Source organism: Candoia aspera, chromosome 7 (assembly GCF_035149785.1).
Source record: "Candoia aspera isolate rCanAsp1 chromosome 7, rCanAsp1.hap2, whole genome shotgun sequence".
In the NCBI taxonomy this organism is placed as follows: domain Eukaryota; kingdom Metazoa; phylum Chordata; class Lepidosauria; order Squamata; family Boidae; genus Candoia; species Candoia aspera.
Window position 1 is genome coordinate 78,797,279 of NC_086159.1, and position 20,365 is coordinate 78,817,643.

Genomic DNA, 20,365 nt, shown 5'->3' on the forward strand with positions numbered 1-20,365 from the left:
TAGTTTACTAGAACTCATCTAGGCAAAATCAGTTTTCAAAACACTTTCTTTTATGAACAGTGTCGGCCCTTCTCTGCTGTGGCACCCACCTTGTGGAACATTCTTCCCCCCTCCCCCGGATATTAGACTAGCTCCATTCCTTTTTACCTCCCAGAAGTCCCTCAAGACCAGGTTTTGTCACCAGATCTGGGGCTCCCGGGGAACCAGAGCCATGCTTAGATGGCTCAATTGCTGAGTTAGCTATCCTTATTCTCTCTTGCCTACGGTTTGTATATTTGTTCTTTTATCTTATTTATCTTTTAATATTTTTATACTGTTTATGCATGTCTTGTTTTTATTGGATTGTTGTAAGCAGCCTAGAGTCACTTTTCTGTAAGATGGGCACCTATACAAATTTGACTAATAATTAATAATAAATAAATAAACTGGCTGCTTCCTATTTATTTATTTATTTTTAATTAAGTTAAATAATCTTTAAAAAATTAATTTTAGGTGGTCACGGACTAGAGCATGCTGAAGAAGATCTTGAGAGTACATTAGTGCCCACAGGTATAAATTGTCTCTTCGTGCCTTGTCCTTTCTTATCTTCCACTAACTCATCTCAGCCACCTTGCCAGAAAAATGTATCCAAAACTGAGAAATGTGGCAGTCCTACCTAATAAGAAAGGATAACTAGATGCAGGAGTGGACAAGCTTTGAGGAAGTCAGAACGACTTAGTGGTATCAGGTAACTTGGACAAGGCTAGTGTAAAGGTGAGTAGAAGGCAGGAGGAGACCATTATTCCTTTTGCAAGTTCTAGGACATTTTGAAGGCAAAAAGCTGCTTTTGTTCACCCAATTGTTGTGAATGCAGCACTAGTCCGCCACTTCTTTGTGAAGCAGGCCCTCTTCCTGGGATAATGTGACTCTCCTCCACAGCTGCTACATGATTCAGTCAAAGAATGTGTTGACATATTCATTTAAAATTTGCGGACAGGTGGTACATTTATATCCCTGCATATTCCAAAGCACCTTTTAATCTTCAGATCCAATCTACCATTATAGCCCTGGTTTAATTAAGGTAGGTGATATATGTTTGTCATTGAATGTCACTAGAAACAGTAAAATAATCCAATCCCAAAAACTGAAATAGTAGTATATGCACAACTCAGGACCTACTATTTAACAGATGCAGTAACACCATCCAATGCATGCACTGAGATCAGTTTGGGAGGCTGTGCTTGTGAGCCTGCTGTGTGGTGGACACAATGTGGTGATGGCACCTAAGAAACAAGAAACAAAATACAAATTAAACAACAAAAATGTATAAAACCTTAAAAACTAGATTAAAACCATAAAAAACATAATCAGCGGGAGAGTACAATTCATGCATCACAATCAATACATCCATCTAGCTCCAGACAATAGCTAGATCCCCAAGCACAATGGTAAAGCCATTATCTAACCTCTGGGGGAATGATTTCCAAAGGATGGGCGCCACAACAGAAAAGGCTCTTTTCCTGGGCCTCGTCAGATGACACTCCTTAATAGACAGGATCTACAACATGCCTCTTCTGCCAGACCTGATGGGATAGGTAGATGTAACTGGGGAGAACCAGTTACAAATAATCCAGTCCCATGGCATGTAGGGCTTTATAGGTCATTACCAGCACCTTGAATTGAACCCAGAAACAAAGTGGCAATGAATGCAACTCACAGAGAAGAGGTATAACATGTGCTGATCAAGGAGCGCACATAACTGCCTGCACCACTGCATTTTGCATCAGTTGCTGCTTCCAGATTCTCTTCAAGGGCAGCCCCATGTAGAGCACATTGCAGTAATCCAATCAGAATGTGACCAAGGTATGGTTGACTGAGAGCAGAGCCTCCCAGTCCAGGAATGGGTGCAACTGGTGCACAACACAAAGTTGCACAAAGGCTATATATTCATATATTTGTTTTTCAATTCTGTCCTCATTCATTCTTCCTATATGACCAAACCATCACCATGCTACTTTCATATTTTGATATTTAATTCACATTCATTTAGCACCCATCATAGTTAACATTACTTTTTTTTAACCTTATGCATTTAATTAACCCACTCCCACTGGGTTCAACTTACTTTTGTTTCTCCTGACATACCTGTCACTTCTGTATATATAGCAAAGTAGGATGAAGCACACTTATATATTTTATATATGTTCACTTCTTTAAATAATCATTCAAAAACTCATCATCTTTCCACCAGCTTTTGCAGATCTCACAGTTACTTCATGCAACATCTCCCTCTTTGGGGGGAGATGGGCGGTAATAGAAATTTGAATAATAAATAAATAAACTTCTCCATGTTTAGTAAATATTCTGTCAAGGTACAGAAGGTACATATTACTTGCTTTAATTTTTTTATCATTTAAGTATAGCTTGCAATTGTTCATCCCATTTCCTCTGTCAAACACAACTATGAAGTAATATGTAACAACTATGAGGTATGTTCGCCTCCTTGAGTTATTTATAAAAATAATACAGGTGGAATAATAAATAAATAAATGTAGATCAGTAAAAGTAAATCTGAAATTAAAAATGCTCAGTTTTTTAAAAGTTTGGCTGGCAAAAGAGTGGGAACTGAAAGTTCTTAGGAATATTTCATTTTTTCTCTGAAATTGTGAACTCTTAAGTGCTAAAGCATATACATTTCTATAATTTTTTAACTTCTTATTTAGGCAGCATGTGTAACAAAAAATGTAGGGCAAAAATAATAAATGTTGCTTGATTTTCTGTGGATTTAGAAATCCAGAGTCACTGGATGGTATTTTCTAGGAGGTTCTTAATGAAACTCTGGCACAGCTGATACATTTCTCACGTACTTCCACTGATTTATCCTAACTACATATCGGACAGCTGAATATGTGACCTGCCTTAATTGAAAAAAAATTACATCTATGAACCAATAATTACTTTCCAAGGAAAGTTTATATTATCATATAATGATGAGCTGCAGTGATACGATATGAGGATAGAATCCATCTAATCAGTATTTCAGAAAACAGTTTTATTTAGCTAGTATGGGCCAAATTCATTCAATATGACAACAAGCTCAATTCCTTCAACTTCTTTAATTACTATATAAATGCAAAATATGAGATTGAAAACTTAACAGTTGAAAGAACAACAAAGAATGCTTAGACTGGTGGCTAAAATTGAAAATGCAACTTGGTTAGAAAGATGCTAAAATGTATTACATGTTATTCTGTGTGTTATATCAAAGTATTGGTGTTTCATTTCTTACACTCATCCGCTTCTAATCTTTATTTATTTATTCATTTATTTATGCTTTCCAGGCAGTATTAACTTCTGACGACTGCCTGGACTAGTCCCTGTAGTTTTCTCGGGAAGATTTCCGAAGTGGTTTGCCCTTGCCTGCTTCTTCCTAGGGTTGAGAGAGGGGGACTGGCCCAAGGTCACCCAGCTGGCTTTGTGCCTAGAACTCACAATCTCCCGGCTTCTAGCCTGGTGCCTTAACCACTATACCAAACTGGCTTAGTAATATTTATTACAAAATTATTAATTTTACAAAATTAATATTTTTCTCACATTTTAAATCTTAGTTTTGAGGTTGTAACTTTACTTGTGTTACGCTGATCTTTGACCAAAATAAATAAATCATGTTCAAAATATATTGTGTAAGGGACCTTTACAGCACTCCTTAAAGCTTCTTCCCATCCCATTCCTTAGTCATAGTTTGGGCTGGAAAAAAAAGGCCAATGAGTTCCTAACAGAGATGAGATAGGAATATCAGGAAAAAAATAAGCTCTGTCTGATATACTGTATAAATAATATTAGGAATTGTTTTCAGTAAAAAAAAAAAAAGCATATGTTGATAATATTTCTTGAAATGTATAAACCCTTATTATTTCTATGTGATTATGTACTGCCATTTCAGATTCCTATTTAAACTGGAAAATGGAGAACTGCAAACATGAAATTCCAATATAAATTGGGCAACAGACTTTCTAAATATGATTAATAGTTGCTTTGATCATAGCTGCATACCAAAAAAATTTAGTTCCCTTGATTTACATAGACTTGCACAAAGTATAAAGAACTAACTGCACCACAAAGTGATGATGAGAGCTGATACAAAGATTATGACGAATAGTAATGCACTTCTTTGGTGAAGTATTGTTTATTCCCTAAATAAATAAATAAATAAGGTTGTCAGACTAGTTGCTTTATGCCTATATATGTATCTGTGTGTGTGTGTACACACACACAAACACACACATATGTGTATACATACACACACACAGACATACACATATACCTGGGGAATCAATTGATTCTAATTCTCATAGTGATGGTACAAAATTCTAATTGACCTGATCCTGGTCATTTAATAGGTAGGGCACAATTGCCATATGACAGCAGTCTGAATAGTTTGTAATTAGAGGGGAGATTAACTTTTTTTTGCAAGTTGGCACTGCAGTAGCAGCATTTTTCATCACTTAATGTCTCTTTCATGCCTTCCTAAATTGACTAGACGGGCATGGGGAAAAAGAAGCATGCTCGTCTGAATTCAGATTCATCCAAGTCCTAGCACAATTTCCAAACAACTGACATCCTGTTTAGTTATCAAACTAGACATATCTCTAAAATCAAGCGCCCTCAATATTTATAATGGCAATGCATGTCAGAATTTGTTTTGATTTGTAGGAAAAATTCTTCACAGCACAAAACATTGTAGATTTTGGTAAGGTAAATATGTTGCTTGTAATAAATGGCTCATCCCGGCAGAGATAAGATTGGCCCCCACCTTAATAATCTGAAAGGCCCTGAAGACATGGTTTTGCCAGCGGGCCTGGCAAACAGCGGGGATCCCAGGTTGGCCCATCAAGTGGTTTGTCTGAATTGTATTGTTGCTGCCAGGGGGGTGGGGGTGCAGTGGGCTTTATATTTGGGTTTTTATTTTTGTAAGCCACCCAGAGTCACCGTGAGTGAGTTGGGTGGCTGTATCATTTTTTAAAATAAATAAAATAAAAAGCATCAGCTTTTTTTTTAACATACCAAGATTTATGGGATCAGCAGAAATCTTAATAATTATTCTGTAAATGTGTGCATAGAATCTTGTTCCAATTAAATTCTTTATGACCATTTAAAATATTCTTTTTTAATGTAAAGTGTTTTACAGTCTTCCAGATTTTCATGTTGTGTGACCCACTAATCAAATACAATCCAGGAGATATGCATGGTAATCCATCAATACCTTCATAAATGTACCGTTATGAAGGAGTGATTCTAGTTTGTTAGTATCAGATGTCTACTGATCCAGTTTTTTTGTTCCCAGCAATGGTGAGACAAATCCTTCAATAAATCCCCAAAGAGTCTTTCCATACTGTTGACTCTCCAGTTCCTGATATTAATACATTGCCTCTGGAATGGCAGGTCCTCTTTGTAATGGGTAAAAGAAACTGATAGATTCCTTCTTTATGAATGTCATCAATTCTATTTAAAACTGTCTAGAACGATGATAAACACCTTCTCCTTTAAAATTGAGCTCCATAAGAGAATTACACATTGTATTTTAAAATACTTTTGGTCTTTATTGACTCTAATACTAACCACTTTCATTTGAATGTTGTTCTCATGAGAGGAAAAATTATATCTATTCACATTTTTCAGCCATCCAAATTTAATGAAATATTATTGTGTTTCTGTTTCCCTAAATTACTTTGGTTCTAAACAACCCTCCAACTCTTTAGTTTTTCTTTGTAGGAAAATTGTTCCAGTCATTTAACCACTTTTTTTTACTTTTTCTAGCAATGAGTGGGTTGTCTTTGGCTTGATGGGTCACAAGTTGTGCTGCCTTGAGTTATCCATTTCCAAATAATGTATCTTCTCTTTTTCTATGTGTGCAGCAAGCTAAAGAACCTTCAAGTGCAGCATCATCAGGAATGCAAAAAAAGGTCAAAAGAACCCTACCCAACCCACCTCCAGAGGATGTTGCAGTAGGAACACAATCAGCCTTCCCCACTGTTGGATCAACTTCACGCCGAAGGATATGCAGAAGCAATACAATGGCCAGAGCTAAAATCCTTCAGGATATAGACAGAGAACTAGATTTGGTAGAAAGAGAATCAGCTAAGCTTCGCAAAAAACAAGCAGAGCTTGATGAGGAAGAAAAAGAAATAGATGCAAAACTCCGGTATCTAGAAATGGGCATAAATCGACGCAAAGAAGCCCTGTTAAAAGAAAGAGAAAAGAGAGAGAGAGCCTACCTGCAAGGTGTAGCAGAGGAACGTGATTATATGTCTGACAGTGAAGTTAGCAGCACCAGGCCTAGCAGGGTAGAATCCCAGCATGCCTTGGAAAGGCCAAGAACTGCACCCCAAACAGAATTTGATCAATTTATACCCCCACAGACACAACCAGAAACTCAATTTACAACTCCTACAAGTCCTTATACTCAGTATCAATATTCTTCACCTGCCCTTCCTACTCAGGCACCAACTCAATATACTCAGCAATCACATTACCAACAGCAGCAGCCTTTATATCAACAGCAGGTTTCACCCTATCAGACTCAAACTGTGGTGACCATGCCCTTTACACCTGAAGCTCAACCACCACCAACTTTACAACCTTCCTATCAGCTGTCATCACCATTGATGATGATCCCACAAAAAACAAGGCAAACTCCATTATACCTGGAACCCAAAATAACAACAAACTATGATGTAATTCGCAATCCACCCCTCATGATAGCATCTGCTTCCTCTGATAATTCATATTCAGTGCCTCATTTGGGTAGCAAGTATAGTACTTTGGATTTAAGACTGGGACTGGATGAAAGAAGCAGCATAGCTAGTAGTCCCATCTCAAGCGTATCTGGTGACTCATTCTATGCAGACATTGACCACCACAGCACACGCAGTTATGTGCTGATTGATGATATTGGGGATCTCACTAAAGAAACATCAACCCTAAGTTCTGCATATGGCCTACATGAAAAGGATCTCAGCAAAACAGAAAGGCTCCTTCGAACCACCGAGGCTCGGAGAGTGCAAGAAGTCTCAGATTTCCTTGCACCACTACAAACTTCTTCTAGACTGCACAGCTACATGAAAACTGATGAAGACTCGATGGAGGATCCTTATGAATTGAAACTTCTAAAACATCAAATCAAGCAGGAGTTCCGAAGGGGTGCAGAAAGCATGGATCACTTGGCTGGCCTTTCACACTATTATCATGCAGATACTAATTACAGACATTTCCCCAAATCTGAGAAATATAGCATAAGCAGGCTTACTTTAGAAAAGCAAGCTGCCAAGCAGCTTCCAGCAGCTCTTCTTTATCAGAAGCAATCAAAACACAAAAAGGCTTTGATAGATCCCAAATTATCTAAATTTTCACCAATTCAGGAAAGCAGAGACCTTGACCTTGATTATTCAACCTATTTGACTTCCAACACATCATCAGTAGGTAGTATCACCTCCAAAGCAAAGCTTCTCCAAGATGATATAACATTTGGCCTTCGAAAAAATATTACAGACCAACAAAAGTACGTAAGTCCAGGTTTAACCCATTCCCTTGGAACAAGCCTTGGGGCAGCACTGAGTGTAACAATGAGGTCAACTTTACAAGATGATGCTGACAAATCTTATGCCAGTACTACTAGATCTAGACCTTCCTCACGGCCATCCTCTGTCTATGGGCTTGACTTATCACTAAAACGAGATACTTCCAGTTCTTCTTTAAGAATGAAAACCCAAGAAGCTGAACCCCTAGATGGTTCCTTCAGCCATGCTGCTCCTTCTGGAAGAACTAAACCTACCAGTCTACCTATAAGTCAAAGCAGAGGACGGATTCCAATAGTAGCACAGAACTCAGAAGAAGAGAGTCCTTTAAGTCCAGTGGGCCAGCCAATGGGAATGGCAAGAGCAGCAGCTGGGCCATTACCACCTATATCTGCAGACACCAGGGACCAGTTTGGCTCAAGTCATTCATTGCCTGAAGTCCAACAGCATATGAGGGAAGAATCACGACCTCGAGGCTATGATCGAGATATTGCTTTCTTCATGGATGATTTCCAGCATGCCATGTCAGATAGTGAAGGTAAACTAGACTTCAGACTGCTTTCTCAATCTCACAGCACAAATCCTAATTTCTATGCATGTGTCTAATTTCATCATATATTGGAAACTATTGTAACTTTTTTTAAAAAGAACTTTTCTGCATTTTGTATGTATATGTGTGTGGAGTGTGGGCATATTCTCCTCAGCTTGCTGACATAACTGTACATTGAAAGCCTGGATAATGAGATAATACTTTTCTTTTTGCATGTGCATTTCTCTTTGCTATTTTGCCCTTCGCTGGTATTTTCAGAAGCATTTTTTTCAAGACTGGTTCATATGTTTTGAAGTCCTGGGATAAGTCTTCAGGGCACTATCATTAAAGATAAAAAACCACACTATTGATCATAACAACTTAATCTACTCAGTGAAATCTTGATTTACCAGCCTTTAATGCAATGGGCCGAATTCTGATGCAAATGGCATAAATGACACCATTGCTCCCTTACCTTGGGGCTGGCTTTGAGCGTTGCTTGCTCACACTCCCTCCCATTTCTCCTTGCCATCACCACTGCCATAGCCTGCTCACACCGCCATGACAAGTTACAGTGGCATGCCAAGGGCTGAGAGACAGTGGGGTGGTTCCAGGTAGGGCAGATGTTAGGGTTTTTCTTAATCTGATACAGAGCAGAGACACAAAGACTGCATTTGTTGTTCACAAAAATTGTACAAAATTAAACTCCTATTCCTTACTTCTAAACTTAACGCTAATTCTATGCTTGTTTTTATTCTCCTACCTTATTCTTCTGCCTTCCTATTACTATAAATTTACAACTATTTCTACCTTATTTAATATATAAATTTCTATCTCTATGTCTATGGTCCTATCTCTATATTTTGTAGCACTATGCTTTCCTATCTTGATTATTTCTTAGCTCTTTCGGTCTTTCCTTTTCCCCAGGCTCTTGTAGCCAATCTCAATCTATTTGCATGTGAAAACCCTTTTCACCCCTCTACAGCCTTGCGAACCCCATCCTCTCTTTCTGGACCTTTGCTCCTGGGAAGCTGCACACAGTGGGCTTGCTTGGGTTTGCAGACCCTAGTCCGCTTCTTTTTCTCCCAATCTCTCAGCCGGTCTTGCAGCTCCAGGAATTGAGGTTTTCTCTTGCTGTGTGAAGGCTGCGGTTGCTGCTGAGGTGCTTACCTTTGGCTTGGAGGTTTCTTTTTCCCGCGTCTCTGCCGTCTTCCGGGCTTGACTCCTTTCTTGATACACCCACGCACAGACTTCCTTTCAGTTCTCTTTTATGGGACAAACTCTCCACTGAAGGAGAGGGCGGGTCCGTTTTAACCCTCCTTCCGAGCCAGCACCAAAACTGCGAATTCCTGGAGGGAAAAAATGCTACTCACTCAGGGTGGTGAGCTTACTCTTCCACCGCAGAGAAAGGCAGAATCAACTCTTTATTCTGCTCTTCTTTCTCTGCAGTCTTCTTTTGGAGATCCCGAGGCTGGACCTATGGCCAAGCGTAAAGGAATGTAGAGCTGACCTTGAGGAAGGTATGAGAAAGCTGTTTAGGAAAGACTTGGATAAGAGATTGTAGAGGCATTTTTTGTGCATAAGCTTGTTAAAAAAGAACTTCAAATGTTGAAAGATTCATAGGCTGTAATTTACAAACAAAATCTTTTATGAAAAATAATTTCCTTATTAAAATATACAGCTTGCCCACGTCCCTCCCTCTCAGAGCCCAGCCACCCTCGAACAATTCAACACCATATAGTAACTAACAAATACTTCTGTCATATAAGCAAGTATATTAAATTAAGGATTATAGTCCCAATTCCTGTTCAGATATGTAGATATGCCTTAGAAAGAAGTAGGGATTTGGATTTTTTTTTAAGTATATGTTTAAAAGGTTACCAAATTCAAAAAGACAATGTTGCCTAATTCTAAACTAAAAAATACTTTCCATAGTGCAATTACAAAATATTGCTTTTAAAAAAGCAGTGATAATGTATTACAGGCTCTCTTTGCTTAGCGCCCACAATCCATTCCAGCAAAATGGTTGCTAAGCGAATTATGTGACAGAGAGAGAGACACTGCGAAGATCACTGGTTGCTGCTGTCTCATTTGGATAAAATTGTCTTGTGCAGCAACACCAGCATTACTCTTGCTCTGGCATGCATTGTCAGGCACAGAAACTTGGGCGTAAGTGCGTGCATTGGTCGGAAAATGATTTTTACCACCGTTTATTACTGTTGCATTTGCAAACAGTTGCTGAGGTAGTCGGTAAACAAGGACTGACTGTAATGGTAAAGTTACATATTACTTGGACTTGAGTCATTTTTAACTTGCTTTTTTTTCTTTCTAGCTTTTCTTTCTAGCTTTTGTCAGTATTATCCAATAAAATGCATTGCAGGCAATGTTGTGTTTCCCAATAACTGCTTTAATACCAAAATATGTTTTATTCTGGAGTATGATAATGTATGCCCCTGACACTTTTTTATTGCTTCATTGCTATTACTGCAGGAAAAAAAATTGTATCTAAAAAGAACTCTTAAAACTGTTCTTTTACCTGAGATTGACCCATTTCACAGATATGGACATGAGACTTAGACATTAAATGGGGCTCCAGGTCAGCAAGTTGAAAACCACAGAAGTTGAATTCTTTGTTATGCATTTGCATTAATTCCTCTTTGCAATTAGTCCTTGTATTGTGAAAATGATTCAAGTAAATATTTTTTTATATAAATATAAATATACACATGAATATACTGTACTTTTCTCTGTTAGGATATTTTTTCCATGATCCAAAGATAGAGAAAAAACAGAATAGGCAAGAGACATAATTTTTATAGTAGAGAGACTCAATACTGGACATTATTTGAGCTACAATTCTAATTATTGCAATGACCCACTTTGATTCCTTGAATCGCTCATGGCTTAAAGCAAGTCAGAATGTATGAATTTGTCAGATTATGTGTAAAACACAAAATATGGCATGATTAAAAAAGGTAGCTCGTGGTTTACCTATACCCTACTTTACCAGTGTGATAGGAAATTTGACAGGCATGTTTTACTGAATCAGTTCTGTTTGCGAGGAGACTATGCTCAAGGCTTTTGTGTCTTATTATTTCTTTAATAAAAACATACAAAAGCAAGAAGATCAGACAAATGCCTGACACCAAAAGTTCCCAAACTTTCTTGGTTCACAGCCCTTAGCATCTCAGTAATTTTTTCACAGTGCCCTTAGGCCAAAAGAACGCTGAAAACCCAGCTTCACAAATGAAAAAAAATTAAAATATCCCACAGACCCCATGAGTTCACCTCAACTGGCCCTGACAGCGTTCATCAGTTTTCCCAAAACAAAGAACAAAAGTTCAGAATCCCCCAGTGCAATGATTGGCAGGTGTTCCTGCTGGTTTTTTCTCATTTATTGACTTCATCTCAAAGTCCAAACTATTTCATTCCAGCCTCTCCCAAACAAAGGAGAGAGGTGTAATGCAAGGCACCATCAAAAGTAATTCAACATCTTAATTAAGAGTATAAAATCTAGAAACGTATTCACTTTTTTGAAGCATGCAATTAGATAAATATGACTTCAACTGTAAGGGGTCAGAAGAAGATAAAGAGATAACCTGTGACATGAATTGTTAAAGTAACATAAGCCTAAGGAGGTAATTAGAGTTCAGTTCCTAGTGACTGCATGGACACATCCACTGCTGCTTTCTTGTCGTCTTTCCTTCCAATGTAGTCCTCATTCCTGAAACTTCATGATGGTCTTCTGTTCATATATTAACCAGAATCAAACTTATTTTTGTAATGTTATTTGTTTTGTGCTGGTCTATAACTGAAATAAAAATGAACTAAGTAAACTAAAGCTTATTTGGCTTTCCAGTTACAAGCTAAATATACTGTTTAGCCCAATGTTTACGCCTATGAAATGGAAACTGATTTCCCACCCTTTAGTTCAATGGTGTCTGTACTCATTTCAAAATTCAGGGAATTGTTGCCTGAGAAAGATTACAGCTGTAATTACAAATTACAGATTTCTGTAATGATAAAACTTCTCAGTGCATGAGATACAAAATTTATCCTTGTATACCCATCCCACCAACTCACTCTATATTCCCACAACCACATTTTTCTCTACCTCTTCAATCTTCTTTGATCCCTTAATATTCACTGCTTTCCTCTTGTTCTTGTTCTACTTTAACTAATGTGTGCATGTATACATGAATGTTAGTGTATGTCACACCATTTTAATAATCACAGAAAAAGAACACATTCAGCCACAATTTCTCGACATGAACAGAAATTATGCTTTAAAAGGGCCATCCATTAATGCTAAGGGAAGACACTTAAATCCAGCCTTATAAGTGGAATTCTCAAGCCTTGCCTTAACATGACACCTAAAACAAACGAATGTGTGTGAAATTCCCTCACTATGAAGGAAATTAATGATTTGATTGAGGTTATGACTGGGCAAGGAATAAACATATCACTTTGATATGTTTATAACATAACTTTAAACATGTTTATATATATATATATATAAAGTATAAAGTTATATATATATACACACACACATACATACATACATATTGTATATATATAAACTTTATATATGTTTATACATAATATTCGTTGTAATTTCTTGACTTAGTCTTACTTTTATCAGTAGGTAGATGGGTCATCTTTAGCTTTTCTCTTTTGACCCAACAAAATCTTTTCTATGAAAGGCTAGAAATTTAAAATAATGGATACGAATACTGAACTATACACATACATGTCAACAGATACTCTGCAGATTTTGGATGCTACACCACTTACTCTGTGGAACCCAGATCAACTTTTTAAAAATGGTTGCAATCTCTCTCTACAGGTCTGGATCTTACAGGAACCATGGTTTTCACAGGCAATATTACATCTGCTTGTTATCCTTAAGTCCACCCTATATTTGGCAGAATGCAGTTAGAACTGCTCACTGAAGATTTGATGAAGATCATTACAAGGCCCAAAAGCTGGTTTATAATCAATATAGCCACACTAAAGAAGTACCACCATCACCATAAAAATGCCCAGCTTTGTACCGTCTAATGCATGGAGATCCTGTTTTATTGAAACAGATAAAGATATGCTGGTAAAGGATATATGAATTTTGATTTCATTGTTGAAACTTAGAAAAGCTCTTGGACTCAATTCTATAATCTCAGATATTCTGAAAGCAGATGTTTTATGGTGGAAACATCTTTGTTGGCCTTATTACAAAAGTTACTAAAAGGGATTGCCAACTCTTATCTCTGTCTGTTAGAGCAGTAAGAAAGATAATCCTGGGAATTATAGTCTGTTACCCTGCTCTCAGTAATCAGTAAACTATAAATTGCATATTTGATTTGCGTCTTCTTCTGTGGTTACTATACGGATGTGAGATACAGATTTATTACTCCTAGAAGAATTACTTGTCTACTTCATCAAAGCCTCAGAGGTGTCTGTATAGAGTCCCTTGTGAACTTTTCAGTGGCAGCTATGACAGTTGTTCCTAGCTAAGAAGACAAATCCTTTTATTTTCCAGTTGCATACAGACAGGAACAGAAATATTGGAATGAGGATAACTGTTTTGGCATTTGGCCTCTGTACACCACCACACTGAAGTGACACCAGATGGGAGCAAAGTCAGGACTTTCAGCTGTAATTCAAGGGGTTTGACAAAAGTGGGGCACTAACCATTCAGGAAGTACAGCCAGTGGCATATACACACACACACATGACATTTATAGGTATTTTTTAATGCTTAGTTGGTTTTTAAAAAGTAGGAGCAATAGGATGTAAGCAGATCATGAGAACTGGAATAGCTGCACAAAAGGATTTGCGGCCAAGAAACACCTCAGGTCTGCTGCTTTTGCCCTGCAATTTCTCTGCTGTGGCTCTCAGGAGATTGAAGAATGTAAGAGCAGCACTGTCGGATACATCAAGTGTATCTGGTTCAGTGTTGTTGTGGCTTTCCTGTGGCAGCCAACCAAATACTAATGGGAAGTTCACAACAGCAGATGGGTACCTAAAACCCCACAAAAGGAGAGAAGCAAGAGATGGGAACAGCGGAAGTAAAGTAGACTAGAAAAAAAATCGTCACCACCGGCTGCTTCATGGTCAGCACCCTATCCTGAAACTTCTTTGCTGGGAAATCCCTGCTCTGAGACTCCTGCACATGTATACATGTGTGTAAGCATGAAGGCAGCGTGGTGGATATTTTTCTCTGTTCTCAAAATAAACAATTTTAAAAATGAAGGTGTATTAGATGATTTACTTTAGAACAAGTAGTGGGCATATATTCATATACACTTACGTATAGTTTTGTCCTAGGTTAACCACACTTGTGTTAATATTTTCCAGATATAAATGCCTTCTAATAAATAGTGATTGCTTACAGACAAGAGTTCAAGGATTGTCTCGGTGTTTTTTTAAACAGTTTAATTTTTTTTTAACTATATGGTTCCAACTCAGACTCTGTCCACAAGAGTTCCATATCAGCAATAAGTATCAATCTGGAGAGTCTGCAGAAGCAAGCTTTAAAACCATCCAAAAGCCTGAGAAAGCATGTTGTTGTTGTTATATTTTTACCTTGGGCTGCTTTCTGTCAGCTGAACCTACCTCACAGGGATGTTGTTGTGGGGAAAATAGGAGGCAGGAGAATGAGGTATGTTTACTGCCTTGAGTTAGTTATTTTTATATATTATTAGTTATTTTATATTCATATTTCACATATATATATATAAACAACAACCCTGTGAGGTAGGTTCAGCTGAGAAAGAGTGGCCCAAAGTCTCCTAAGCAGCTTTCATGCCATATTGGGTCTAGAACTCACAGTCTCCTGGTTTCTAGGCCAGCACCAAAAGCATTGCACCCAACTGGCAATGTTGATGATACCCAGCCATTTGACCTCCAAATTTTGGTAGTGTGATCTCAGGTTACTATGGGCCTGTATATAGCTCATGGATCATGACTTAACCAACTACCCCACAACATGGATGTCATCTTGTAGATTAGTGTTTCTCAACCTTGGGAACTTTACGATAGGTGGACTTCAACTCCCAGAATTCCCCAGCCAGCATAAGATTGAGAAACACTGTTGTAGATAATAGATATTGCATACTTGAAATATTGCATATTTCAGTAGCTAATGAAAGGGAGATTTTTTTATTATTGTAGGAAAAAGGGGAAAGCAGAAATGATTGGTTGGACCTGTTAGGCATTTTTTGTAGGTTGTCCTATGACTGAAAATCATTTGATCACTAATATCCATATAAATGTCTGCAGCGTGCCATAAGATGGAAACACATTTTTAAAGTTACCTTAAAATATATACCCAAGCCCACTGTGTGGATGTATGTCTTGCATCATTTCCATATGACTAGTTCTGAAGACAGACAGTGCTTGAACTCTGAAAATTGACACCCAAGGATGATTCTGCATGTACTGTCACTGCCACTATCTATGTAGAATGCTATAGTGATATACTATATTCTGATGTTAGTGACTATGATGGAAATGCAGGTAAAGGACAGTCTCTAAAAAGTTATGCATATTTTTATGAAGCCACCTGCTAACATAAAACATTTCAGAAGGCTATTTCGTAAAGAATATTTAAGGAACAGCACCAGGCCAAAGGTTATTATTGTATTCTAATATTCTAATTTAATTATTAATTATTAATAATAATTAATATATTTTTTTTCTAATATATACATAGTCTTAATTAGGCAGTCCATTTGTACTTCAACCTAACCTAGGTTTTTCTGCTTCCGCTGTTGTGTGCTACTTTTGCCTTAGAATGCATGCCCAAGTATGAGCTGCTACATGCATGTTGCCTGTGCATACCAGATTGTTGGTCTTCTCACATCTCCTACTCAGAATCTATGCTATGTCCTTGGTTTTCAAAGCCTACCACCTGCGTCGGGAAGAAACAGATTGGTTCGACAAACCCCGAGAGCCTCATCTTGAGAATGGATCTGGTTTTGACAGAAGGCTGCCAGATAAGTTAGCCCACTCGAGACCACCAAGTCAGCATCAAGACCAAGTAAGAAGGCTATTTCTTTTTAATCAAGAATATTGTTTAAGAAAGTCCATTTCAAGAAAACTCCATTCGCCAGTCATTTTATAACAAAATATTACAGGTTTTTGTAGCTTTTTTTAAGGGTTCTCCCAATGATCTGCAACTAAGAGGATTAAACATGTGCTGTGACTAAGAAGACCAAATTGAAATGGTTCTCCCCTACCACTGGCAAAATTAATTGATACGAGTACCCATAATTAGATTTATGCAATGCAGATCTGTCCCAAAGATTTTAATCACATTCTGTGCCATCCCACAGAAGCATGAATACACTGAGATGCCTGGATCTCAGGACTACCTTCAATATTACCTCCAGGAATATTCCTCACAACAAGAATATGCATATATGCTCTGATTCTGGGATTGAATCAACTGCGCATGTACTTTTCAGTTGCCCCATATGTCATTCTTAGAGGTTGGAGCTAAACTCCCCACTAAACATAAACCACTTGGGTTGGCCCCAACAGACAACTGTGTGTTTCCTACAAAATTATCACTACTTTGAAATTTCTAGATAAGCAGCAAATTCTGGGCTATAGCAATTGAAGTTGCTGGATATGAACAAAATTGACATATGCTTATTTTTATGCTGGCTATTTTGTATTTTAACAGTTTTTGTGGGGTCTACAATAATCTATAAATAAGATTAATAAATAAGATCTGTTTTAACATCTCCTTGATGAGTACCTGGGCAGCATCCAGGAATTACATAAAATATCCAAATAGTTATTTGGAATTAGCATTTTATCAAAAGGACTTTTAATACAGAGGTTTCAATTTCAAGCAGTAAAAAAAAATGGTTCCACCTTGTCTTGTGCTGCATCTCTTTCCTGGCTTTCTGGAACCTCCAGACACTGAGAAAAAGGAAACACTTCCCAATGCTTAGGTAAGTGAGAAATTACCAGAAAATTAGGGCATATTTCACAAAAATGAAAACATTCATGAAACCTTTTCATTCAGAGCTATCTGGAATGGCAATTCTTTTAGGAAGGCCAGTGTAATCTAAGCATGTAATCTTAATCTTATTATTAATTATATTAATATTAATAACATAATTAACATATATATATTAATTATAATTTAATTATATATTTATTATATTATTATTATCAATCTTATCAATGTAAACTAACCTGTGACACTGTTATGGAACCGAGTGTTGGGCAGCAACAAAGGGCATAGCCACCTCCATGTTATGGAAATGCGTATGCTCCGTTGGCTATCGGGCATCTCCCTGCTCGATCAGGTCACAAATGATGCCATCTGACAACAACTAGGCGTGCCATTAATTACGGAGAAGATGAGAGAAAGCCGGCTTCGTTGGTATGGACGTGTCCTTAGAGCAGAACCTTCCACTGTTGCCAAAATAGTTTACCATCTTAAAATCGATGTCTGGCAGCCACGTGGGCGACCAAAACAGAGATGGCAAGACACCATCAATAAGGACATGCAGATTGAGGGTCTGCGCCCTAAGGATGCGGACAATTGGGCAAAGTGGCATTTCAGGATCCGAAAAGCAGACCCCACGATAACAGGAAAATAGGAAGAAGAAGAAGAATGTAATCTAAGCAAGGGGCTAGGAAATGTAAAGGCTACCTCATCATTTACCCTGCCTGGTAAATTCTCTTGCCACAGATCCGTAGCTGCTTCTATTACCATGCCTAAAAATGTATTAAATAGAATGGTAGACCTGTGATGTAAGCACATAATAACAAGCAGATTGCAAAAGTGACATATTTGAGCATTAGATTTTTACAACATCCATGAATTGGAAAACAAGTAACATTTGGTTGGAGGCAGTTGCTTTTACACTCCTGTTTTTCTAGCTCAGCTGCAACAGCAAAACTAATGAACCTTCTACAACCAGGCACACAAAACAAAGAAACAAGCCTCCAAACACATGTAAATAAATAAATACGAGCAAACCACAAGCATCCATGTGCCTCTGTGCAAAGTGTACAGCCCAATTTATTTAAAATAAAAAGTTTGGAAGCATCTCTTTGCAAACAACAGCAGTTCATATATAAATAGCATATTCCCCTCTTCACGTCACTACACACGCATGATCTCCCCCAAATAATCCACAGATACAATAAATAAAAAAAACAGTTCCACAAATAAAGATCAAACAATTGTTAGGATGTAAGAAATGTCATCTGGACATGCAGAAGGGATGGAAGAAAAGCATATTTTGGGTTGGTTTTATGAGAAACAGTCATGGTGTCTGTCTTGGGGCAGATATTTGGAGTGTACACTCCAAGGATAGATTCTATTTTGATCTGTGAGGCCAATGTCACACTGAAGCACTGTTTTGGCTTAGGTTGCAGAGGAATATCTTGCTTGCCTCCTGAAAGGCCTTTTTGAAAGCAACCCTTTCTTTAAAAAAAAAGGGGGGGGCTCATAGAATGAGAAAGGTGCAGGGAGTTGCTTTTCTCTTTAAGGAAATTTTGAGGAAACATTTAATAAGCAATTGATCACTAATAGCCAAAGGCTGTAAAAATATCAGAAAACTGGTAGTATTTTTCTCAAAGGGAACTCTGCCACTGGTGTCTTAAAGGGAACATGCACTGACCACCTGGGGAAGTGACTTGCCATTGACACCTGCTGGGATGTTTGTTCAATTTTCCACTCTAACCTTTATTTATATCCTGGGATTTCTTGGTGGTCTCCTATCCAGCTACTGAAAGGTCCAAGGCTTTTGACCCAGACAAGGCCAGCCACAAGGTGCCATCTGCTAAACATATATCTTATACTTTAGACCAGCCTTTCTCAACCTTTTGACCCTGGAAGAACCCTTGAAATATTTTTCAGGCTTCAGGAAACCCCTTCACATTTAGACTCAAATATAGGCCAGAAGTTACAATAATTGTATTCATTTCATGTGTAGTCCTGTATATATGCACTAACAATGTTCTTAAACTAAAAATAAACAATGAAACTTACCTCTTCAATGTGAAGTTTAAATAAATCGTGCTGTCCCAGGGAACCCCTAGTGACCTCTCACGGAACCCTAGGGTTTCATGGAACCCTGGTTGAGAAACCCTGCTTTAGACCACTGTAACCAAATTGACTCCTAGTAGTTGATAATCTCATTATTATATATATATTATTTATACATATACATATATAAATATTATATAACTGGAATTAAAAAAATAAAAACATAAATAATAATTATATTCTTATACAAACTAATATATTACTTCATATTAAATAACAACAACAGACATTTCCAGTATTTAAAGAACTATTCCTTGGCCTAAGTTGTAACTGTGACTCTCATCTGAGTTGTATAATGCTGAAAATAGATTTCCATCTTTTCTTTTGTGTCTGTATTGTAGTAGGCATCTCAGATCCAGCATGTAGCTAAAAGAAAAACTGGGACAAACTTGCTCAATAATATTCGCCACCCCAAATTTCTCCCATGGTCCCAATAAACATTCAGCTCAGTGGCGTTACAGTCATTCAGTAGTGTTATAAACATAATAAAGGCAGGATAAAAATTAAATAATTCAGCTCACTAGTATTACAAAAATACAGGCTATAGTAGTAGTAGCAATTTATTACTTGTATGCTGTCCAACTCTCAATGACTCTGATCATCCTAGGAAAGATACAACATGGGTGACATCTCGGTTTCTCTTGTATTTTCCCCATCAGCTGTGGAATTAATACATTCAAATTATTTGAACCTTCTGCAATAGACACTAACATTCATATGGAGTAGGCATTTTATAGGTACTATATATTTAAATTGTACTGGGAGACATATTGGTGATCAATTCAGCTCCCACAGCAATAGTATTACAAGGTATTGTTTGTTTGTTTATTTGTCAAATTTATCACCGCCAATCTCCCTCTCAAGGAGGGACTCTCGGCAGTTTACAGTAAAAAGAATTAACCATAATATAATATAATACTGTACAATAATACAAATAAACTGTAAAATATAAGTATATTAAAATGTAATAGAATCCACATGGCAAGGTTCTCTCTCAATCCGTAAGCAAAACAGGGCAATTCTAGGGAGCTAGCCATCCCCAGGAGAAGCTGTTCTCCTTCCTGTCCCAGGCATGATGACAAAAACAGGTTTTTAAGTTTTTGCAGAAGTCCAGGAGCGATGGGACCTGTCTCAACTCCGAGGGAAGAATGTTCCAAAGGGCAGGAGCTGCTGCAGAGAAGGCACGCTTCCGCAACCCCACCAGATGGA

At 37.6% G+C, this 20,365-nt stretch overlaps 1 protein-coding gene across 1 annotated transcript in view; it reads left to right on the forward strand.

Moving 5' to 3' along the window:
• LOC134500826 (protein piccolo-like) overlaps nucleotides 1-20,365 on the forward strand; it is a 135,797-nt gene that overhangs the window by 4,189 nt on the left and 111,243 nt on the right. The window contains exons 2-3 of the mRNA XM_063308261.1: nucleotides 5,895-8,091; nucleotides 15,984-16,120. Coding sequence (XP_063164331.1) covers nucleotides 5,895-8,091; nucleotides 15,984-16,120 — 2,334 coding nt within the window. The remainder of the gene's footprint in view (nucleotides 1-5,894; nucleotides 8,092-15,983; nucleotides 16,121-20,365) is intronic.